Genomic DNA, 26,169 nt, shown 5'->3' with positions numbered 1-26,169 from the left:
ATCCTCACGGGGTGAGCTACAAGGTGGGCAGTTGCAGAAGATTTCTGGTGTGTTTTAACCACCTTTTCTAATTCTAATCTTCATCTAATCTAATTCTTCATCCGATTTCACCTTTCTAGGGAGGCATTGAAATGCAATGCAAGGATGTTTTATTTCACTGAGAGTGATAGATAAATGGAACAGCCTCACAGCAGAGGTGGTAGAGGGTAAACCAGTGAGGGGATTAAACATGCATGGGATAGACATACGGCTCCTGAATCTAAGACGAGACCAACGACTGATTAAGGGCTGAGACTTTCCTGCCATCACCAACTTTAAAATCTAGAATCAAACCCTACATTTTTGGGGGGATTATGCTTGTCCCGTAAATTGTTTTTAAAAGTTTTTTTCTGATATATTGTACTGCGCTTCGGTATATGTTGACACAATTTCCACACCAGGATCTACAAGGGCCAAATTCGGACTTTCAGCAGGCAGGACGCTCGCTTATTATGAATTATTATCCTTTTCCCCAGCGGCGTCTCTGGACCTCCTGGCTCCCGGACTCGTTAATATAAAAGCCTTTTTTTTCCTTAGAAATTTGAATTCCCACCCAATTCTCATCTCGCTCTTTTGCTCTCTCGGTATCTTTCTGCTCGCTAACTACGATATTACGGGCAATAAAACGCCCCCGCCGCGGCACAACAATTACAATGCGAAATACATCTAATAACCATCCGGTGACACAGAACCCTACAAAATGTCCATATAACGGGGCCACCGACTGAACCCCATCGCCGGCGATGAGATACGGCCCGCATCAGAAGGGTCCCTGGGCGTTATCTGTATCGAGAAGCCGGTCCGTCTTTATTTCCAGGTTTTTAAATGTCTGCGATGTTTAATTATTTGTATTGAACGGGTGCCCAAAATGCTCAAAGTAACACGAGTTTCTTATCAGATAACGGAGAATTAATCAGAAAAGGACATATTAAATCAAAATTAAACATTTCTGTCACTGAAGCCTTTGCGTCCCGGGGTCCTAGAGGAAAGCCTCCTCCCTACAAACTATGGGTCCCGGCCTTGGAAGGGGGTCCTGTTTTTGGGGAGGTCGGTACAGGGGGTCCATTACTACTTCTTCCCGCTGGTACAGAGTGCCGCGTTTCCCCAAGTCCCAGAGACTCTATGGACTGTGTTGCTCTCCATTGGGTCAGGACTCACAGGTCAGAGACCTCTATGGTCAGTATTTGCACCTGGATCTGATATCCAGCAGGGTGACGCCAGAAGTCAGGGAACCGGCAGTGGTTACCATCCTCCCCACAGACTACAACGGCGACCCGCTACTGGGCTGAGGTGGGCCGAGTGCAAACACTGAAGTGTGCGTGTTTGTGACTATTCTAAGTAAATTACCCCCTTGTACCGGTTAAATACCCCACGTGTTTCCCATCAACCCAGTTCCTGATTTTACCCTCTAGTCTCAGCTGATGTTAAGCGGAAGGCGCCAGCGGCTGATATTCTGACATCGGCCGATAATAAGCGAGAGGTTCAGCGGGCGGAGGAAGCCGACTTTAGTGGATATACCCAGTCGGGGTACCGAGATCCGCTACAAATTTTAGGGAAAAAAATGGCAACAGCCTATCAGGGGTCAGCGCCATCATATAAACAACAGTCTCACTTTCGGCCATATTGGACCCCCAAATCGTACTAACTCTATACATATAGGGTTCTCTCTGTACCGAGGCAGGAAAGATCTTATTTCTCTAAAACTCAACTGACCGTATCCCGCAATTCCGTTCCTCTAATAAAAAAAAAATAATAATAATTACTACAGTGTTTCTAGATTCCTAAAAAATGAAAACTACAGACACACATTTACTGATCTAATTTTACTTTTATTTCTAAAGAAATATTTTATATTTTACTTTTTTATTTTACATACAGTTCACATTTGAAGTGTGAGTTTCATAGTCACGTCTTAAATTAACTATTTTACAATAGAAAAAAAAAAAACTAAGAAAAAAATAAAGGATACAGAAAAAAAAAAAAAGAATCTGGTCATAAATGAATTATGCAGCGTCCCCGAAGCCAAAATCTATGGCGACGAAATAGTTTACAATACTTAAATATTTACAATGAGTGCAATCAATGCGTAATTATACAGGTTAAACACTGACACATATACAATATGTTAAATTAGGCATTCATAATGAGGGTTGGAGTTTGTTCAAAACTTAAGAATTTACTAAAATCAACTTTTTTTCTTTCAGTCCGGAAGATGCGAGGCTGGAAAATGATAGTAAAATTGATCAGAGAACGGGAGACGCTTAGAATGCTTGGAAGACAAATGTATCGATACGGTCCTACACAAGGGATTAAAATCACAAAAATACGACAATTTCAAGGTCTGAGTAATCTGAATAAAAAAAAAAAAAAAAAAAAAAGGTAACGTTCAACAGTTTTGTTGGAATCGACGAACGCAATGTTTTTTTTTCATTAATGTGAGCAAATTATAGCAAAGGTTAGATATTCTTTAAAGAATTATTCAAATATTTAAAGTTTATACAAATGTGCCAGTCATAGGAGAATTTTTTTTTTACTGTTTTGTACGGCTTTGAGGAATTTAAATACATTTATTTTTGAATCGGAAATTAAAGCCGCGTCCTATAAGCATCCTAAAAGTGAAAAGCAAAAATGTAATATATGACATCCTGAAATCCTGTACTTCCTGCGAAGAGGGGGTAGGGGGGGGCACAAAAACTAACAAAAAAAAATACTTCCCATTTCTGTTTTGTTTTTTGCAGAGAATAGAAATTATGAAAATGAAATACATTAGCGACATAAGGCATACACGGCTACATGCAATGTTGTTGGTATAGATGTATTTAAAAATGCCATATTTTCTTTTTTTTATATATATATATATATATTTTATTTTAAAGTGGTGATTTATGAGTTCTAAAAAAAAAATAAAAAAATTTAAAAATAGAAAAAAAAGGTGATTTTTGAATTATGAGGTATATTTTAATACATATCATTTTACACCTTATACCACCTTCTTACACATTCATCTACATTTTTTTCTCTCTCTATTGAAAAGATCACAAACAAAAAAATAATCATTTTTTGAGAAACGTTTTTGAAGTTTTTCTGCTTTTTTTATTTATTTATTTTTTTACCTGGTTGTGCCTTTATAACGATGATGGTAAGATTATACATTTATACCCCTTATTGTTCTAAAACATGGCCAGTCAGTTAATATTTTTTATGACTTGGATTCAAGAGCCGTAAAATTTCACATCAAAAAGAAAAATAAAATTGCACGAAAAAAAAATAGAAAAAAAAAAAGTTGTGGGACATTTATAATTCAACAAACAGCTATGTAACAAAATATAGGTTGATTTTTAATTATTTTTTTTGTCTACATACAATACCTTCCCAAGGTACATCTACAATGAGTATATCAGTATGAAGTAATCCTATATAAAAATATACGCTCATATATGGTTACCAAATATTGCTTATTTTTGTGACTATAGCAAACTTTTTTTATTCTTTGTAATAAAATATCAAAATGAGGTGATCAAGATGCCAGAGGAGATAAAGAGCGACCAACATGTCTACCAGCAAAACAAGGGGGTTGGCTTCCATCTACAAAATCACCATCACCACCCTAAACGTTGGAAATCGTAGACCAAATATAATAAACATTTTAACTTCACCAGGAGTGGAGGGTCTCACCAGGAAAAGAGAGATACCATAGAGTAAAAAAAAAACAAAAACATACATTACGTACATATGGGATACATGATGTCATTTCTGGATTACCAGAGAGGTAACTAGAATAGATCCATCACCAAGCTGCACAAATTCTAAACTGTATCCCAAAATTCTAAAATGTATTAGAGAACCTAACATCACACGACAGTAACAACCCTAACATGGTATAACACCATTGAGGGACACGTGCTGCACAACGTTGTAACCAGAAAACATTTGGCCGAGGACATTAGTAAGGAGGCAATTTAACGTATTTGTTTGTGGAATGGAGGCGCAAAGCTCTGTAATAAGGAAGATTATTTTAATTTATTGACCTGGTGGAGTCGGTGTCATCATAACCACGGCGGGAGATAGAAAGTGACAAAAAAGAAACATTAGGTAGGAGCCACGATGTGACAAACAAGCTTCCTCTCCTTGGTTTTAATCATACAATGGTTTATAAAGGCAAATGGCAAATCATAAATCATGTGCAAATCTTGACATATAAAATGGCTCTTGAGGAATTATGCATTACGTCGGCTCTCGGGATACTCGCCAGCCTTTATAAAACGCAGATTAGCAAAAGTCCAGCGGGATGGCAGAGAGGAAAAAAAATCATTAAAAACTTTAAAGTCATTCTCTGTAAGAGTCGCTATCAAAAGTACAAACTTTTAATGAAAGAAAGACGTTTACAGATAATTCCCCATCTCCCCCCCCCACCCCCGGCAAACGTGTAAGGAATTAACCGTGTCCAGACGCAAAAAATAAAACAAAAAAAGCACATTAGATTTTAGAATTTAAGTTGCAAAAGTTAAATAAAATATCCTAAAATTCAATTTTTAATCACCTTCAACAGATCTGGGTGATTAGAGTACATTTTTATTTTTTTATTTATTGATGACAAATAGCGGTTACATTAGTTCAAAATTCTTCATTAAAACGAGCTACGGCCGGATTTTAACCCCTTAATGACAAAGTACGGGCTTAAAATGCATTGTTTTCAATGGGTTTTGGGACCGCCCATTGTCCTTAAGGGGTTAATCACGAGATTAGACTCCCTGGCCGTGTGTCATGCGTTGAACCCGTGGCCGTAGAGGAGATATCTCTATGCCCCGCGCTACAGCATGCGCTGTTAGAACAAGTCATTGGTTTGGCTTCAATACGCATCAAAAGCAAAACGCAGGGATTCCAAGGAGTCCTAAAAATGGCTTCTATTCTACTGGGATAGTGCGGGAAAGGAAATGTTCTCCGTGACGTACAGATTTCCTCTTACCGCAAAGTAATATACCATTTGAGGTGTATGAAAAAGTGGACATTTTAATTAACTATACATAATTAGGAAATAATGTCAAAAATATTAAATCTCCGACACCTTTTTACTTGGATTCCTAAATTTATCCTCACCCTACACTGGATTCTTTCTTTCAAATGGGAGATGCTAAAGAACTCTTAATCAAGACATACTGAAAAGGTCCAAACCAGTTTAAAAAGGTCCAAACCAGTTTAAAAAAGGTCCAAAACCAGGCGGAGCACTCACCTACTGGAAACGTGTGTATGAAAAGGGTTAAGGGGCGAGGCATTCCAGAAGGGCGCGCGCCATGATTAGAAATAAGAAAAAATTATATTGTTTGCTGGACTTGAAGGGAATATACAGTAGATTTCAAAATACGTAACGAAATAAACAGCAATTTTATAGAGATTATGGAATTTCCCATCGGGAGAATAAAATGTCCGAGGAAGGACAAAGCAGCTCCGACACCGACAATCACAGAACCTAAAACCCAAGTCGCGGGGTAAACACGAAGGACGCTCACATTTCCATTTCAAATCTCTCCTGCTGCTAAAATCACAGCGGGAATGAATACGCGAGTTTAGACCCTCCGGCGAAACGGTCTTATTGCTTCCACGAAGAGAACGCGACGCCGATTACAAAAGGAGAGAGGTATTTACAAGATCATAAGGCGTCCAGGGGCTGATTTCCGATCTCCCCTCCGAACGAAGCGAGACTTGGGTTCCGATGAGCGCGTCTATAACAGTATAATAAAGAGACGGTTAAACCTCTATATGGAAAGGTTTTTCGTCTTTTCCATTTTAGAAGATAGATGAGAAGATAAGCCAGGGCCACGAAGATTCTAATGTCCACAGAGCGTAATATTTAAAGGGACGTTTCTGGACACGTCATCCGCTTTATAACAAAAATTTTTACACCGTCTGGAACACCATCTACAAAACGCTTCATCTTTCCTGCCGCCGTCCTTCATACAGTCGTCAGAAAGATACATAATCAAACTTATGGCTAATTGAGGGCTTTAGAACGTAGCTATTAATATTACTGTTTATTAGTAACGTGGACACCCATTACACAGAGTTATTTAGGATTGATGCCAACAACCATTGACCTTGTTTTGGTTTTAATTGTGGAGAAAGAAGAAAAACATGGAGAGTCAAATCGAGGTCAACGGAGCCCGCTAGGGTGACCTTGTGTAGCGTTCTTGGCAAGGGCATACAGGGGGTTTACAATATATACAGCCATTATAAAACATATAATACACATCTTTGTTGGAGTATCGGGAAGGCAGCCGGAGGTCACGGGGTTCAACTGGCGCTCTAAATGTAGCAAAAAAAAAGATCTAAATTATCTACAGTGTGTATCGTAGGGGATCCATTGTATAAGAAGATACACTATACCTTCTATAGAAGGCCTGGCAATGATTTGTTTTAATGGGGAGGTCCAATGCCTTGGAAGAAGACCTACCATTGAGCGGTCCATTCTGCGGTGTTGGATACTGCAAACTGATTAAAAACCTTAGAATCGCACCAGCCAAACGCGAATGAATTTGTTCACGTATCTCTTCTAACTATAGTTGTTTCTATTATGAGGGTATAGTTTCTACGTCTTACATCGAACGGTAAGAAGATCCTTGCATGAAAGCAGATGATTCACATTCATGAAATATCCGGGCGAATTCCAGGTAAAACAATCAAATTCTGCAGTAACCGTAGTCTATTAAAATGACATCACTCATTGTCATATTTTGGAAACACAAAAGCATTTTCCATCATTCTGTCATCAATAGCTTTTCTGTCTATTGTAGGCTCGACGGGGCAAATTACTGTAATTACGGCCGTGTGATGGACGCACGGCCGTCACCTTGATCAGGACAGGTCGATAAGACAGTCGAGGAGAAAAATCTTTATATATATCCGCGCTTGGTGTATTTATAGCAATTGTCATGTTTAAATAAATATCAATGGTTAAATAAAAAAAAAAAATCTTGCATTCACCTTATAGGCTAGAAAAGGCCCACCCTTATTGGCTGGCACTCCGAGGACGACAGGATTATGGGAGCCATAATCCACCAGGAAGAGGACTTCTGTTAATATTCCCAGCTTCCTGTTTGCAGGATGATGTAATTGCACCTACAGCCAATGGGAATTGTCAGAAGGCCTCAAAGTTATTGGAGACAGTCGTGACAATAGAATAACACAAGTTCCAGGGTTTAGGGTTCCTTATCAAAACGACACACGCTGTCCTACAAAACATAGCTCTTCGGCCGTTTTTACCAAGGAACGCGAGACAACGTACCAAGATTTATGATTATAAGGACTTTCATTTTACATATTAAGTGAGAAAACTGAAAGAACAGGCGGGTGAATCAATTATTCTACAAGCCAAGAGGACCAAGAATTTGGCGTCCATAATGGATGAACCGGTCAGATGCCAAACCCAACGAAGAAAAAGGTTTTTGATGTGTCATTTTGCGGATACCAAACTCCAACAAATATATATAAAAAAAAAAAAAAAAAAAAGACATTTTTGGCACTTGGAGAGTAAACATTGCGTATCAAATCATTGTGAGCGTTACAGGTCAAACGCTTAATCCAACGTGAGTGACTGCTATGAATGTTGAGTGTGAGCGTGTGTTCAATGATAAACTGGGATGCCTTTATTGAAAAGACTATATAAAGCCTCGTAGAAAATATTTCACTTTTTAATGGCCACCAAAAGGTACAATGAAAAGTAGCTGGACTTCCTTCATAGCGGGAAGAACATTTAGCATGTAGATGACATCACTGAAGTCTCGTAGAACATCCCTCAAACAGAAAGCATAAAAATAGAAATCTATTTCAAAGGGAACACATCTATTTTTCTTCAAATTAGCACCTAGTTGTACGCGGCCTTCGCTTATTTCCACCCCCCTATCGAGAGTCCTGTTGGGTCCAAAGACATTGACAGGAAGAGCATGGGCTACCTAGGTGGAGGCTCTGCTCCAACACAAAGACTTTCTGTGCCAAGACCCCATTGGTCTGTTCTTTATACAAAAGACAAAAGTCAATGTATCTCTCCGAGGGGTAAATACACGAAACCTCCGAGAACCAGATCAATCTGCAATGAAATAAATAAGCCCCTTAATGTCGGCGGGAATGTGATGTGCTTTTTCTGTGTGTCAGTATGTAAAGAACATAAAAAAAAACATTTACATTTGTTTATGGAAACTAGCTATGGTCCCTTAACGGTAGGTAACACTGCGTCCAGCGGATCGATGTGCCCTCGAGTACGACGGCGACGGCTAACGATTAGTCCGGTGGAGATGAAGGTCGCGGGACTTCTCATCCTGTAATGTGAAGACCTCTTCAGTTTGGTGATACACTTAATGTCAGCATTCCAAGACCCCGCTTACGGACAGTCAGCGCTGACCAGCACGGACCCCCGGGAAGTCTCAAGGTGCACGACAACATCTTCGGTGCGCTTGTGATTGCCAGCTGTCGGTGAGCTCTGCTGTCAATCAACGTCTACCGACGACTGGATGACCTTCTACCGACGACTGGAGGTGGGGGGGGGGCAGCATTATCATTAAGCTGATCAAGATAAGGTCATTGGTTCTACGAGGTGGACCCACTCTCCGCCCATATGTATAGCGTCAGCCAGGAAGCGTATAGGAAAGTATGTCGTTAAACCGTAGCAGGGTTTGTATAGTGTTGGATGGACCGTCTTTTCGGGCCACGACTGCTCTACCTTTCTCGGAAGAGACAAAGTTATTAACGGAGCCTTAACCAGAGTGGAGGGTTACGGCTGCATCCAGTTCCGTTCGAGAAAATAAGTTAAGATTCTTCTTACCGTTACTCTTTGAGATGAAGTTTTTTTTTTTTACATCATAAACCAAAAGGAGAAAAAAAAAAAGTCATCCGAAATGAATGAATGTGCGAAGGGATTTTCACGTGATGTGAACGGAACCATGCAAACGGGGGGCAGATGTCACATGAAGACCTAGAAGGGTGGTCCCGTCTTCTCCTGTAGCGTCTCTCCGTCACACAAAAAAAAAACAAAAAACAACAGTTTCCATTCTCCCGATGTGATCTCATTCAAATCCCTAAAGTTCAGAAGCCCTGCATCAAATGCAGGTTCCGGGCTGTGCCGGGGGCTGGTGCTTCCGGCTTCGTATCGCTCCGGATTTTTCTTTGTACGCTAAAGGCATCTGCTGGGAAATGTCCACCAAAGCACTGGCCACCGCGAGACCTGAAAACGAAGGAAAATAATAATATTTCAATGAAAACACATGCTGAGGCAGGCACGTCACCCGTCCCGCTCGTTACTCACCAGATTGTCCCGGCGGGGGTATGCCGCCTAAACCGCGAGGAAGCCGTACAAATATAGACAGTACCGCGGCTTTGTTGCCGTAGCACGGCTCCAAGGCGATGGGTTTCGGAACCGACTGAAATATGAAGATAAAAAGGGCAGAATGCGTTACTTTATATAAACATACAAGAGCTTTCACAAACGTATTTAAAAGCGGGGGATTTTCACTATTTCAGGAGTCCTGGGGTCCTACCCTCGTGGTGCCCACCCCATCCTCAGATTACCCCCCAAACTCCCCAACTCGTGACGCCACCCTATGGGTCTCTAGACCACGTACCCGGTGAATGTATGCCTTTTAAAGCAGGTTCCCCCGCAGGTCCATCCACAGCGCTGACTGTAGCGGAATCCCGTCGTCAGAGCGTATGAATGAGAGGTACGCGTAAACCGTCGGAAATCTGCACCTAAGTAGCCCCATTACCAGCTAGAATAATTACGGCGTGTCGCTAGGTGTAAAGTTTTAGTGTTTTCTAAGTAGAGGATATTTTTTTTTCTCCCCCCCCCCGTAGCAATTAATAGAGAATAAATTGTGAGAGATCCACATGTGGGCACGGACCAAATGGTGCCATTAAACTATTTAAAGACTTAATGGAAAAAGAGAATGTCAGGCAGATAAATCAGCTCCACAACTATTTATGTGTCCTGTAACGCACACATAACTCTATTAATGAATTAGCACTCGCCGCCATGCAAATGAGCGTTTTACGACCTCGTGAAAGCGGAGCGCGCGGCTCGGACTGTTTGAGGAGGAATTTGTCATTTTATTTTCAACAGCAGCCGATCCCTTTCTGGGCGACCGGGCTCCTGATCTCTTACTGTATGTGGACACAGACTGCAGGCCGGGTACCCGGACCTCAATCTTACGGGATTTACAAAAGTAATGAGATTTAAAAAAAAAAATTAAAGAATGCAAAAAAGTGGCACCACACGGCCCCCAGAGGGTTAAGAAACTTTCCCCCAGTGTTGAAAACATATTTCAAAAGAGACACTCCAACTGTCTCCAAAATCCATCATGTACCCCTTGCAACTGCACGGCAGAATTGTGAGGATTACCTCCATAAGCATATGCCCCTCCCCCGGGTTATTTTTCTTGCCACTGATGCCATCTACCGTTCAGACCTCCTAGTGCACGTGCTGAATGTGCGCGTGAATAAGTGGCGTGCTGAATGTGCGCGAGAATGAGTGGCGTGCTGAATGTGCGCGAGAATGAGTGGCGTGCTGAATGTGCGCGAGAATGAGTGGCGTGCTGAATGTGCGGTGCGCGAATGTGCGCATGAATGAGTGTCCGAGCATACGAATGAGTGTAAGCAAGCGTGCGACCAAATTCGATAACAATAGAACCCACCAGGATTCCAAAAACGCAGTAAATATAACTTTATAAAATCAGATTAGTCATTTAACCGTTTCAGGGCCAGGAGGAGGGATACGCCACCTTGTATCTACACTCAATGGGTTAAAGAAAAACTTTGCAAGTTCTGCAGCGGTGTTCATTTTGTGAATAAATTGCATTTGGTGTTAGGAAAGTGCTTCTGCTCGGATACATTCTGCCGATGGGGCAGAATGCGGGATTTGATTACCAGCCAATCGGGCAGCAGGACTAAGCGCAGCGCTGCTTTAACAATTGGGATGGAATAATATATATATACATATATATATATATATATTTATTCCTTAGAAGCAGGTAAGATGATTCTGTAAAGATCTTTAGGAAAGGAGATAAATGGCGTGCAGAGGTTTGCCGTCTCACATTATTATGTAAAGTCGCGGGAATATTATTTTGCTCGTCACTAGAAAGATTCTTCTGACACACTAACACACACAGAGCTGGATTTATACAGAGATTATAGTGCGGCTCCCTCTCCGCACCACAGACTTAGCGCTTTATCCCAGAATCGCTCATTTCAAAAACGGCCGCCTGCGCGTTGATTACAGATGGGAGGAAAGATGTCATAATTTAACACCACGACTTTATAATGTGGAGGAAGAACTCAGCACGAATCGTGGAACAGGACAGAAACCATGGAGTGGCTACTCAGGCTCAGTAACATCCACCAATGTTTGCCCATAATGAAAGCTTCTATCCGTCACACCCCTATGCATATTACGTCACGCTGCTGCTGTGACATCACACACCCAAGTACAGCATGCAGAGGAACTTATGTCAAGTCTGTGATTGGTGACATCACAGAGAGCACAAAAAATATGGTTAAGAGGGTTTTTTTTTTATCTGTGATTATGAGATTTCACCCGCAGGCGGTTCTATCATCAGCCGTCCCCATAGACTGAGAAGGTTCATCTGATCCCTAAATCTGGAAATAATAAAATACGCTTATATTAAAATTAAAATATTTTTTTTTTTTTTTTTAAATAAAGACTGAATGGAAAACATTTGCCATTTAAAATCATAAAGCTGCCTCTGTATCCATTCTTTAAAAAAAATAAAAAATTAAAAAAAATAGGTTTATTGCAGCTATAGCCGTTTAATGATAAGAAATGGAATTAATTTGGGCCTCTGCTCCCCAGATAACCTTCACAGGATTTAACCCGTTGGAGATAATTACGGCAGATTATGTATCCGCACATTCCGCACACAAAAAAAAAAAAGCTTAATTAAAAAAGAAATCAATTTCCAAATCAATGCGAGAGCGTGGCGGAGGACCTCGGAGAAGGGCCTTTGTTACGTCGATGATATGAAAGGTCTCCCTAAAGAGAGCGGATGGCGCAGGCTGGAGGCTGCCGAGGACGCGTCGTATTCACTAAATCCCTAGATAAATGTCTCTATGAGACGCTCGCTGCGCGTGGTCCTGCGGATAGACTGTTAGAGGTCCTCGTTACAGCCAGGAAACGGGGTTTAGGGTTAAGAAGCCACCTGCGGAACCTGATGCTGTTATTAGAAGGCCCGATTCCTGCGCCAGGTAAACAGAACAATTAGCACAACAAAAGAAAATGGCAACCAATCAGGAAGAGGCCAGGTAGACCTGTGCATTCTGATTCGTGCAATTCCTACTAATGGACCCCCAATGAAACGGATGAAAACGAATCAGAATATTCACTTGCATTTGGTTACATTCATACTCGCTCATTCACGCTCCCTCAATGTCTCCCCCTCCATGTCACCCTCTCCTTCCCCGCAGCCCCGCTTCTTCTCTTGCCTCTTCTTATTCTTCCTCAGTATTGGCTCCATTGCCCAGGCACCTCCAACAAAAGGGCAGAGCCTCCGCACACACCTACTACCCGATTGGAGGAAGGGAGGAGAGGCTGTCTTGGGGGGTGCTGTGGCTCCGCCCTTTTCAGCATTTCTGCTCCTCTCTTTTTCCACGAATCCATTTGCAATATTCTGGCTTCTTGGGAGTAATTCCGGAAAATGGCGGAACCATGGGGACAGCCTCTCCCCATCCCTTTAATCTGGGGGCCTGTGCGTGGATGCTCCGTGCTTCTGCAGAATTATCTGGATCACTGAGCTGATACTGGGCAGAGGTGAGCGAAGACAGACGAGCGAAGACAGACGAGCGAAGACAGACGAGCGAAGACAGACGAGCGAAGACAGACGAGCGAAGACAGACGAGCGAAGACACAAAAATGGAAGCAATCAGCAGAAGGATAAGGAGACACAGAGTGAGCATGAGAGAGGGTTTGTGAATGGAAAAAGCCCTCCAAATTTCATCCAAAATTAAAGTGCAGAAAAGCAATAGACCAAAAACAAACTAAATCGTTTTTGGTCCATTAGCATAAGTCTACTAGACAGTACACGGTAAACACAAGAGACGGGCAGGTATAAGAGGGTGGTGGATAAATACAACAGCCTCCCAGCAGAAGTGGTACAGGCTAATAAAGCGAGGGAGTTTAAACATGCATGGGACAGGCACAGGGCTCCTGATTAGAGTTGTAGTCTCTACAGCAGGCAGCATAGTGTGCCGGCAGGCTATGTTTTTATGCAAATAGGCATTTTTTTGTTAAAAAACCATCATCGCAACAGGACAGATAGGGCAGGTCCACCGATTTCACCCCATCGCACATCCTTAACGGGGCGTATAAATAGCCATGCGAAAGCCCGTCCGTCGCTAAAACGAAGAGCAGAGTCAGCACGGCAGCCTTCACATTTCTAAAGTAGTGGGTGTCAGCAGTGTGCTTTATCACCGGCGTCCGAGCGCTAAGAGATGAACAGCCTCTAATAAGCCTTAAACACTCACAAAAGACTTTTGCCTGACGAGAGAAGGCGACGGCCGTGCGAGTGGATGAGAGAACCCCCGCCGCGCGGAGGGCGAAGAGCAGGACAAAAACCGCTTCAAGAAACCAATTAATTTTGAAAGCATAATGGAAAGAAAGAGGAAAAGTTCCGTAAGTCCGGTGTTTCAGCCCAATTGCAGCGTCTATAAATAAGCTTTAATAGCCGCGGTACCTGGGAAGACCTCTCCTAAACTACAGCTCATTTATCTCAGAAAAGGGATTTTATTTGTAGGAATAAAAAATATATAATAATAATAATAATATATTATATATATATAATTTAATAATTTGTGGACAGTCCCAGAAACAATATGGGGGGGTTCACCGGGAGGATTTGAACCCATTTATTAAAGCCGTCGCCGAGCACGTGATCTCCGGAGAGCTGTCACTATCTGTCTGTTTAATGGATGAACGGCAGTCAGCGGGAAATGAGTGCGTCTAAAAAGGGGTTTTAACTTTACATCCCAATGAGTTTATCGAGTAACCGGTCCGGAATAACGCCATGGGCTTTGGAATCATTTATATAATTTATATAGCGCCAACAATTCCCGCGGCGCTTCTTACAGTCCGTTGTCAGCAAGAAAAGGAGAGATTATAAGTGAGGAGGAGAGCGTCGGTCCGCAGGAAGAATGTTAGGTTCGAGTATTTGGTTACGAGGGCAGAAATGTATGGCGGACAAGTACTATGGAGAGCTTTAAATGTTAGAAAGAGGATTTTATATTTCCCAGAGCGGGGAAGCAGAAGGGGAGCGCGCTGTAAGGAAGATAAGCCGAGCAGCAGCAGTTTGGAGAGACTGCGGATGAGAGAGTCGAGACTGAGTGTTGCAATAGTCAAGGTGGGAAACGATAAGGGAACGAAGCAGGGGGTTTGTGGCTTCTTGGGTGAGGAGAGGCCCTTTTCTGCTGTTAGCACGGCTGGGAATTAAAACCTGCCCTGGCGCTTTAAGGCCAAAGGACAATAAACGATGCACGGTTAGCTTCCTCTTACATTTTGGCATCGAGGGACGTTAGGGGAGCGGACCCCCCACATGACCAGCGACGGACATTTTTATGGACCTGTCCTTCACTAGATAGATACAAAGTGAACTTAAAGAAACTCTTTAAAGACCATTTCAAACCTGATGGACTAGCTGGCTTTGTAAGTTTTTATTTCCTCTTTGGTTTCAAATACTAGCATTGCCTACAATATACACGCTGGGGGTTCTTATCACCAATGGTCACATCAGCAGGGATATTAAACTGGCTGCTATGGTGGCCAGAACCCATTTGGGACTGACTCATCCCAAGGTATAGGGGTCGTGCTCAAACTTCCAGCAAACTCACAGTTTAGTTAACAGACCCTTTTGCCATCTATGAAAAACACACTGAACAGCCAGCTGTGTCGGGATTCCTGGGAGGTGCAGCGTTCCGTGCCCCACCCATCCACACCATATATGGGCGTGTTAGAATTCCGACGGGTCCCGTCTGTATGAAATTCACAATTAAAAAGCCACTCTCTCACCTTTATACTCCCTCCAATGAGATCAGGAGGCTCCTCGTCTGTTTCCAAGGCAACGTTGACGGAGGCAAAAGGTCGGCTCGCCATCTGCTGCATCTCTCTAATAAGTTGCTTATAAATAAACAAAAAGAAGAAGAACGGGTTACGAGAGGCCGAACTCGTATAAATATATTAAACACATGATATTAGCGACATTCGTGCACACACGTCTATACAGCACGGCCACGGAGGAAAGTAATATTTATATAGCACCATCACATGCCGCAGCGCTGTACAAAGGAAAAAATGCACGCTTGATACTTGAGGCTTTCCTTATTTATTTGTATTAGCATTGAATCCTCACGCGCCATTCCCAATAAATCAACAATAATACCAGGAAAAAAAAAAGAATAAAATAAAAAAAAATAAATAAATAAAAAACAGCCTAACAAGAAAGTTACAGCCCAATACCAGTAAAACGGAATAAATAATTCAGCCGATGCACAATAAGTAAGTAAAGCTATAAATTGCGGGTTAGAGAACGCACTAAAAGTTTAATGCGGCCGTTACTTCACTATTGGCATACTTTATTAGGAAAACTTTGCCGAGATGCCTCTGAAATACAATAGATATTAAAGGTGAAGCTATTTGGGTTCGTAGCAAACATGAGAAGATGAAGGCCCTAAATCACTGGGGATGCAACACTACCCAAGAGACAGTCAGCAGCGCGAAACGCGACAGGAGTCTGACCTTCTCTAGAACGACAAGTTATTTTTTTTTGGGCCCCAAACAAGGTTTGAAAATTTTAACTGCACCCTTTATGCATTATCACCTGTATAACATAATTATCAATTAAAAAGCAGTTACTCGCTACTAGGTATATTTTGCAAAAATAAAAGTATAAAAAATAAAATAAAAAAAAGGTGTTTTAAAATACATTTGGCATCTTTGTAATTTTTTTTTTTTACAACTGGAATGTTCAGAGAATTCTGAGATGTTACCGGATAAGCTGTAGACGCCAGATGAAGCAGATCACCAAGATGGGATGCGGAACAATCTATGTTCCTCAGGACACTCATTTAACACCTGATCTGTAGGGAGGATCTAATTGAGATCCTATTGGCCCTTGTAGGACAAAATCGGAAAGCTCGTTACAGGAAGCAAGCTACAAGCTGCTTTCTCGATTTTAAGGCACGGCAATAAAAATGTCTTAGAGGAGCCAGTGTTAGTTTTAAAATCTGCCTGGAGGACGGCCCCCGAGGAGTGTGTGTGTGTCTCGGCTTCATTATGTGTTACAGAGCCATGTTGTGCCTTGTGACGCCCAGACACATTGCTTTTCATATCGGGGGGGGTTGGTGTACAGCAGATGGGTTTGGTAAACACATTGCTTCCGGTTTAAACCAATATGTACATTTTTTTGTTTGTTTTTTACCCCAAATCCTGATCACTGTAAAATGATAAAAGATTATTCTGTTCTAGAATCCCCCCCCCCGTATTAAGCTGCTCCGTATCATTTAAATACCTGGTACCACGACACAGATTATATCGCCCTACTCTTAAAGACAAAAGGTTCATATTTAGGTTCGAGCATCAGCCATAAATTAAATAACGGCAGAAAACATTTTGACAAATGCTTCTTAAAATAGAGGAGTGCAGAATAAGGGAAGAGATAATGGAGAGAGAGGGAGAGCTGGCACCCAGAACAATGCCAGGAGAGCGGCCCCCGGTTTTATTACAGGCTTTCAGCTCCACGCTATCGCTCAGCGCGGCTCATAATTCATCATCGCACGGCTCGGGCGCACCGACCACGGAAACGGCAGAAAGGAGCGGACTCCGAGCGATAAAAGCATTGTGCGAGAGCCGAAATATATTCGGATTTTCAAAGAGACAAAGCCAATGACAAAAAAGAAAAAAATAAGGCATTTTATAGGATAACTATATTATATATAATATATATGATAGACATTGTATATTCTATCTATTGTTACAGGAGAAGTTGTATAAAAAAAAAAAAAAAAAAGTATGTGAAATATATTTATCCAGTTTGCTTTTTTTTTTTTTAAACAAATCCAAGTAAAAATAAATAAAGAGGAAGAAAATATATAATTATATATATATATATATATATATATATATATATATATATATATATATATATAATCTGCAAAAATGCAGGATGGCAATCATTATATTAAAGATGATTGAGATTCTCCAGCAAAAGGTGCTGCGCTGGACCAGAATAATATATCCGAGACAAATCCACCACGCTACAGGACACGGGTGATGTCAAGGGGTTAAAATGATTCAACTCACATGGATACCCTCAGTGGCTATTCACACGCGGCACACGTGACATATCACACGGTACATATATGTAATTGCGGGGGATGCATATAGTTGTAGCAAGCTATATTTTGCTGTTTTTTGTTTTTTTTACACAAAAATAAATAAAAATTATTTCCATCATATTGTAAGCCATGATCAGGCCCATCCGGCCCCCGTCTAGTCGCCCGTTTCTCCTGCTGTAAAGACTCAAACCTTAATCAGTTGTTGGTCTCGTCTTAGATTCAGGAGCCATGTATCTATCCTATGCATGTTTAATCCCCTCACTGTATTACCCTCTACCACTTCTACTGGGAGGCTGTTCCACTTATCTAGCACCTTCTCAGTTAGGTAAAACTTCCTTACATTAAATCTAAGCCTCTGACCCTCTAGTTTTAGATTACGACCTCTTCTTCTTCTAACGCTTCTCTTCATTCATGTTATCCGCAGGTCTACTTTTTGGCCAAAACAGCTGTGTTTCGGTAATAGAAGTGCCAGTTTTGGGCATTTTGACATTAAAGAATCCCTCGCCATTCCCGGGAAAGTCGCAATTAGCCAGATTTAACTCATGCGTTGGACGTAAAGCTTCTCCTGACCTTCCAGGGCTGGTGGTCTTCCGACGACCATTCGCTCAACAGATGCCCCAACGGATAGACGGGCCACGTCGTCTCCGTGGAACGCGAAAACAGCAACTTTATATATATATATATATATATATATATAAATAATAGAAAAAAAGTATTAAAGTGCTTCATCTTAAATATTTGGCGCGGGAACAAACGGACAGAAAATTGTATCGAATAAAAGTGGCACTCGGAGAAGTGATTGCAGGTCGCCGGGCCGGTAATTGCCCCCTCCATCCAGCAAACAAGTATTTAATGACTGCGCTAAGAACAGGTTGCCGGGCGAGCGGAGTTATTCTCAGTAAGCCGTGAAGCGAGATACCAGCAATCATGTTTAATACGTCCAAATCGACGGCTTAAATGATGCTTTTTAAGAGATTCCAGACAAGGAACAGAACAGAACTTTTTTTTTTTTTTTTTATTATTCTAAAAACTTTTATTTTATTTTTTTTACATAAAAAAAGTTTAAAAGGGTAGTTTGTTAAATTTGGACCAAATTAATTTTAGGAATAAATGTTTGTTTGCACGGATATCACCATTTTTCAGCAGCAAAAGTTTAAAAAGGTGAACTGAAAACTCCATATTATAGTAAGCGGGCTGAACGCAAGAAACCCAGGGCGGTTTGGTGGGTTTTCGGTGGTTTCCAGTAGACCTCCCCATGAAGTAGCGATGATGAGTCTGGATGAGTAGCTGTATAGTAAATAGACACACGTGAACGTCACAAAACACTGGGACCTCGTCGTGTGCCTCTCCTGTGCAGCACCAGGGTTATCCCTCCCCACGTGTGATACCTGAGTAAGAGTCTCTCCTGGGCGGCTCTCCGTAGCTCTCGCCTTCCTCAGGTTGGGAAGGAAGCTGAACATATCTCTGTGATATGGTCTGAACCACCCGGATGTGAAGGGATTGAGAAACGAGCTGTAACATCGGGGAGAAGAGAAGAAAAGGTGACGGCACGCTTTGGAAGCTCAACGTGGTGCGAAGAAGAGCCGATAACCTCCATCCTTCTACTAAGACAGGGGCGTCCAACCTGCGGCCCTCCAGCTGCTGCAGGACTACATCTCCCAGAATGCTCTTTCAGATAAAGGGCTGGCCGAGGAGGATGGGAGATGTAGTCCTGCAGCAGCTGGAGGGCCGCAGGTTGGACGCCCCTGTACTAAGAGAACGGCCCCAGGGGCTCCAAAGCCCAAAAGAGCGATGTCTCCAGGGTATGTACACAGAAGGAGTTTTTCTATGGCCATGTCACTTATTGTTCCCCACCGCGCACGCACACTGGAACAGAACTTGGCGGCAGAACCTCAAGAACCAGAAGCTTGCTATGTCCTCCACCAAAGGAGCTCTGCCATGGGGTGGGTATTCCTTCTTATCGACTTGGTGTAGTAAGAGTCCAGGACACTCCGTTGTTCACCGTTAGATGTGATAATTAAGCTTCCAGCTCATTCCGTATCAGCCTGTGTTAGCATGAACGTCACTGACCACAAACACAGACCAGGCCGAGGAGGAGAAGAACAAGGAGAAGAACAAGGAGGAGAAGGAGAAGAAGAAGAAGGAGGAGAAGGAGGAGGAGAAGAAGGAGAAGGAGGAGGAGGAGAAGAAGAAGGAGAAGGAGGAGGAGGAGAAGAAGAAGGAGAAGAAGAAGGAGAAGAAGAAGGAGAAGAAGAAGGAGAAGAAGAAGGAGAAGAAGAAGGAGAAGAAGAAGGAGAAGAAGAAGGAGAAGAAGAAGGAGAAGAAGAAGGAGAAGAAGAAGGAGAAGAAGAAGGAGAAGAAGAAGGAGAAGAAGAAGGAGAAGAAGAAGAAGGAGAAGAAGAAGGAGAAGAAGAAGGAGAGGTCCGCACTCGCACTGTGGGACATCCTTATCCGCTTCCAGATGTTCTCCGTTTTGGATTGTTTTTGCTTTTTGATGATCTGGGAGTCCCTGATCAGAGCCGTGTTGGTTTTCTCTGAGCTGTTTAATAACTCTGAGATTTAATGACGGCAGGAGCCGCGTTACAGCCTGGGAGGGACTCTTCCCTGCGTCCCTTTAGTGCCGTTAAGGTGCGAAACACATGGATTAGATTCACGTAATATAAAAAGTTACGCAACGCTGCCACGGAGGATTTACACTTTGTGCTTATCTGTTGGCCTTCGGTTTGCTTTCGCTGCTTAAAAGAAGAAAAGCAGAAAAGAAAAAGCTCGTAGCTGTTAACCCAGAAATGGCTATTCAGCCAAGGACTACTGTGACCTCACCTCCGCTTCACGCTAACACATGTATTAATAAAACAGATCAATCATAACAATAATACAACCTTCTTAATTCTTATCTTAGTAGAGATACTCTGGTTACTGTTGTCTGGTCCAACTAGCTGGGGGGACGGGGGATATTTGGGTTTAAGACAGTTTGGGGGCCGCGAGTGCTGAAGATATAGGATTAGATGGAGCGGCAGGTGCTATGGCACTGGGAAGTATATAGTTCCAGAACCAAAAAGCGAGAGGTAGAATAGCCGTTGGCTGTTCATTCAGGCATTGGGTGTGTCTCCTTGGAAAAGCTTGCCATGGTAAAAACAATGGCCTCGCCCCCGCCCAGCAGAAACGGGCCTCGCCCCCGCCCAGCAGAAACGGGCCTCGCCCCCGCCCAGCAGAAACGGGCCTCGCCCCCGCCCAGGCCTTACTTTACTGTATTAACCTCTAACACTTCTGCTGGGCGGCTGTTCCACTTATCTACCACCCTCTCAGTATAGTAAAAACATCCTTAAAATGCCTGTAAATAGATGACTTTTACCAGACAGGTTTCTACGATCCTTTCGGTTATAACGAGTGATAACTATAATGTATGCAGCATCAGAGGTAAACGAGTTTACTTATTATTGACAGATTATCTGCTAATCGCTTATTCTTTTTCTCCTCCTTCCAAATAAACTCAACAATTTCACTGCTCGGGCGGCAAAAGGGGAGATTCTTATTTGGAAGGCTGGAAGCAGACGGATATACAAACACCGAGTATGTTAACAGCCGCCCAATTAAAAGCCACAGCAGCGCATTACATTCCGCAGCACAGCATGCGTCCCGCAATTAATGTTTGCCGCGACCCTTCCGTTAAAACATGCGTTTAGAGACCCCCCCGACGATTAATATTTATATACGTTCCTGCCTTCCGCGGCTGTTCCGAGGTGCTTGTGTACACTCCCTTTTCCTGCGCGACGTGCACCGGCACAACTCTTTAACACTAACAATAACACCGGTTTACTTCTATCACCTCTGGGAAACTAATCAAGCAAATGTGCAAAGATTTACTCGGGAATTTGTGTTTAGAAAAAAAAAATTGTTGTTTTAGTAGAAATTCTTCCGAAGGACGATGCTGCCATCTAGTGGCTGGACTGCTAACTGACGCGTCCCGGCTCATTTGTCCCCTCTGAAATAACACAAGAGCTCACACTCTTCATACTTTTATCGTTGAAGCCCGTTATTACTCAGGCATTGGAGCTTTAAGCAGGGAAACGTACCTGGTCGCTATTCACGTGTTTCCTAGGAGTTTTCCAGAATTCATTGTTCACAAAACTGGTCTTTCCATCAGCTTAAAGGGAAACTTTCGCCATTTTATCACAAATATCAGAATAAAAATAGTTTTTGCCCCATGATATAATGTTTTCCGGCAGCTGCATATCAGAGTTCTCACTCTGTTACTTGACCCCCGATCTACTAAACAACCCGACTCCTTATCATACTGCCTGTGGGGAACAATAGAATGGCTCGGTCTTAATCATCTAACTTGACTCTGAGACTAATGAAAGTCTATGGAGGAACGGACTTCATTGGCATCGCCATAAAGCATCAGCTCAGTGTGGGGTTTGAGCCGGGAAAGTCACCCAAAATATCACATGACTGCCAGCAATGATGCCTCCAGGTCTGCAGATAAAGGAAGGTTATTGGGGCAAAATGAGATAAAAACCAGGTTTCTGTCACGGACCGTCATTAGTAGACACCGGGTGGGGGTGGGGGGGTGTAGTTTGATTATAACTGCATACAGGGCTGGGTTTTATGCGCAAGTCTATTTTTTCGCCATGGGACTTCCCTTAGTCTCTAAGCATTATAGGAGTTGTAGTCCACGTCAGCTAGAGTGACTGCATCCTATCCACTTTTCTTGCACTCGATAACAGCACCAGGAGAGCGCGGGGTTAAACATTGAGATCCCAAAGTACATGGGAGGATTACAGAGTATCACTACACGGCCCCTTTGTTCTCCTGGTAATTGCCCTTCACTGGGGAAACTGCTCTGACCTGACTGCATGCTTCAATCCCCCCCCCCCCCCCCCCCCGGTCATTACGGCTTTTAACGTTTCATTTTATTGGCTCTAATTATTGTAACGGAGGGACTTGTTCTCCGGATCGATACAATTTCCAGCTCACCGGGTCGGACCCGTCCGATGTACCGAGCTCTGACCGCGATGAGGTCCCACGCGATTACAGCCTGCTGTCCCTATAATAACCGCTCGGGGGCCGGATACGGAGTGACGGGCAACATCTGCAAACCAAAGACAGGGTCTCTGAACAGAACAAAGCCGGGCATTCGTGCGTCTTAGCCGAGCCTCGGCAAGCTCACCCTCCCATAATACATACAGGTATCGCTCGCTGGAGTCCACTTTTCACGGAGTCCGACGCATTTTACTGCACTTCCTGTTCTGGGTGGAGGCCATTGGGGAGGACACCAATAACTAAATATTATTTAATACGAATAGTAATGCGGACCTCCCTTACGAGTCCGACGTGAAAAGAGGGACTGCTCCCAGTATAATGAACATTTTTGAATTTCGTTTTTTTTGTTACTTTTTGGTCACATGACAATTAAGCGTTCCCGTCAAAATAAAAATTAATTCACACGATAATTGAATTATTTCTGGGAAAGGTGTGGGTTTTACACAGCCCTGGGAACGATGTTTTTCACGCGTTACATTCAGCTCCACGGCGGCTATCTTTCTGGCCGATCCGCTTACATCGCGGCTCCACAAACGCGGCTGAGATATGAGAGCGGAAAGCGTTTTATCTCTTGGGGGCGCGAGCCGTGATCTTAAATAAACTCCCTTTGTTTTGAAAATTCATTTTTCCTACATTCCGCCGCCGGGTGATTCAGCACAAGTGACATTTTCCTTTTCGAGTTGCTAAGCGCCCCGGGCCGGGAACGGAATTCGGCAGGAGCCACGAGGGTCCCGATCTTCAACGCGGAATCGGCGTAAACTCCGGAGAACGAAACAAAACGGATCGCTCATCCATATGCAGCAGACGTCTAAAGGGGGCCAGATAATCCCGGTTCTAGATGTCAGCACACTCCCAGATAACGGCGGCCCTAGATGCCAATCCCAGTATATACCGGTGCTAGATGCCAGTGCCTGTATTTACTCCGATAACCCTAGCGCCGGATGCCAGTCCCGTTATATACCCGCTAATAACGAGGACCCTGCTTTAATATCAAACCCCTATAAAAAAAAAAAAAAAAGCGCTAGAAGGGTATTTAAAAGGTGCAACGAGAAAACTGAACGCCTGTAGCGGGTGATTTATTACCGGCGCTCAACACCACCCCACCCCATAATTTAGGAACTCAGCACTTCCCAGCCGCAGAGTTATTGAACGACGTCTATGGTTACACAGTACGGTAATGAGCCGGCGGCCAACACAACCGGATCAACTAAATATATAGAATTCCCTGCTTTTCAATTATCTTTTACGTGCCAGTAACTCAGTAATGGCGTCCGATGACCTAAAATGCCAGAGATCCTCAGCGGGTTTCAAAGTAGGAGCTTTGGGTCCACCGTGGCACTCGCCGCACAGTGACCGAGACTAATATATATATATATATATATATATATATATATATATATATATACACACACACATACATACATACACGAGAGATAAACTATATTTAAGGGATTTGCAGTATGTTAACCACGTGTGTGCCAACTCCGTGCTTTCTTGAACATTGAGTACTTTCCAGAAGCTCCGCAAAAACATTTTATTTGCTTTTTTAAAGGGGATTTTTTTGTGCATGGTTTTCACAAAAAAATCCCCACAACCTGCGCAGCGCTGGGGAGGACTGAAAAAAAAAAACAAAAAAAAAAAACTTTCAAATGGACAAATGGCCTCAAAAACCACTAGGGGGCGCTCATGTACAACATTTTGAAGAGTGTTGATTTCGGGGGCTGCTGTAAGAGATACAAAAAAAGGGGAAGTATTGTTTGTGAAAATATCTTCTCACATATATTTTTTTTGGGTGTATTGGTTCTCATATATATATATATATATATATATATATATATATATATATATATATATATATATATATATATATATATATATATATATATATAATGTAAAAGGGTGAAGCCGTATTAGTCCAGTAGACACAATGTCAAAATATCAGAGTATTGCAGAGTTATCCTCCCTTCATCAGGTCCGAAGCAATACTAATCAACATGATAGAGGTTACAACTTAGAACAAGTGATGGTATAAGGGGGGGGGGTGTCGTAAATAGGGCTGGAGGTGAGAAATGCAGAGAGGTAGAGAGATAACCCAGGGACAGAACAAATAAACTTAGGGAAACCAATAACCACAGTAAAACATCAAAGATAATAACAGCAATTAGACATTGGATGACTAGATGAAGTTCATATGAAGTTCTGGTAGTGTGTAAGGAAACCAGAATCCACATTAAGTCCCTCTTTTATGGTGTTAAAATGTGTAATCACAATACAGCCTCTTAAAGAAGCAAATAATCAAACTGATTAGAAAAGAAACTCAGATCAACAGTGATATATTTTTTCTTACCCGGTGTAAGAAAATGAACCTCATCCCGAAGGGAATCGGCATTAAGAACCCACTTTCAACGACCTACAACTCACCAGCAGCTGAGAACATCTGCAGACGAAGCGGTGAGAAACTACATAACATCCTAATTCATCAGCTATATGGAATTAAACAAAGAATATACGACCAGAGACAATCCTCGCTCCAGAATCTTCTACAACTTGCACCTGAAGCTAAAAAATTGGAAACACAATTGGAATATTTCTACAGAAAAAAAAAAAAAAAAAAAAGAAGAAACTGGCAAATCTTGCACAGAACAAAGACGTTCCAAAAAAAAGATCAACCTTATCCACTGAAAGTGTCAATGTCCCTATGCAAGCTAAGAAGGTTAACCACCATGAAAGCAACAACGACAATAATGAAATTGTCAACCTCTCCAATCATAATCTATCAATACCTGAGAAAACAGTCCTATCCAAGGGGCTTACATTTTGTCCAAGCACCAAACTGGACCACATTCAATTATACTCAGACTTGGAGGAATTTTTTAGAAGACTGAGGCTTAAGGAATTTTTCTTTGAGAACGAAAAACACCACATCCAGTCCTGTTAAAAATGAGGGAAAAAAAGAACAAAGACTTTACACCTGCAACAGGACGTAATATGAAATTGGACAACTACATTGAAAGCTTCCGCACAAGAGCAGCATCCCTCGCCACCACACAACAGAAAAAAATGCTACACAACCTCCTACCTCCAGAAAGAAATGCCTTGAACAATTTAATGAATAATAAAAACACAATCGTCAAGCCAGCTGACAAGGGCGGATCAGTAGTCATCATGAACAGCCAGGACTACATGGCAGAAGGAAGTAAGACAATTGGCAGATGAATTCTACTACAAAAAATTGAACCAGGACCCCGCCAGGGAATATACAGAAGATCTTATCAAACGTATCAGATCCTTCGCAAAACACAGGCAACAGGAACTGGAAAATCTTGTGCCTTCAAATCCTCAAATAGGCCCTTTCTACATGCTGCCCAAAATCCACAAGCCAGGCAACCCAGGACGGCCCATTATTACAGGTATGGGAACTCTTACTGAATCTATATCTGGCCTCATAGAAAACATTCTTAAGCCCCTAGTTATCAGCACTGAGAGCTTTATGCAGGACACCACTGATCTTCTCAATAAACTGAGCCCAGTTAGAAACCCTCCTGCCAATACAATACTTGCAACCATGGATGTGGAGTCTTTATAGAGCAACATCCCCCATAAAGATGGTATTGAGGCCTGCATCAAATTCCTCTCCTCCAGCAATGCCACACAAAAATATGACAGTGAAACCATCGCCAAGCTCATAGAATTTATACTGACACACAA

General features: G+C 42.5%; 1 protein-coding gene across 1 annotated transcript; it reads right to left on the bottom strand.

The window, feature by feature from the left end:
* Positions 1-9,125: 9,125 nt before the first annotated feature.
* Positions 9,126-23,220, bottom strand: LOC149271081 (attractin-like; the record flags this gene model as incomplete). The annotated part of the gene is made up of 5 exons (XM_089507655.1): positions 9,126-9,250; positions 9,332-9,446; positions 15,095-15,202; positions 22,419-22,510; positions 23,095-23,220. Coding segments are annotated over 5 exons (566 nt in total), but the record flags the coding sequence as incomplete, so codon positions are not given.
* Between the last annotated feature and the right edge of the window lie 2,949 nt (positions 23,221-26,169).

This window comes from Sceloporus occidentalis, unplaced genomic scaffold, assembly GCF_023333645.1.
Source record: "Sceloporus occidentalis isolate IW3139 unplaced genomic scaffold, rSceOcc1.0.p SCAF_571, whole genome shotgun sequence".
Taxonomy (NCBI): Eukaryota; Metazoa; Chordata; class Lepidosauria; order Squamata; family Phrynosomatidae; genus Sceloporus; species Sceloporus occidentalis.
This window is presented reverse-complemented; position numbering and strand designations above follow the sequence as displayed.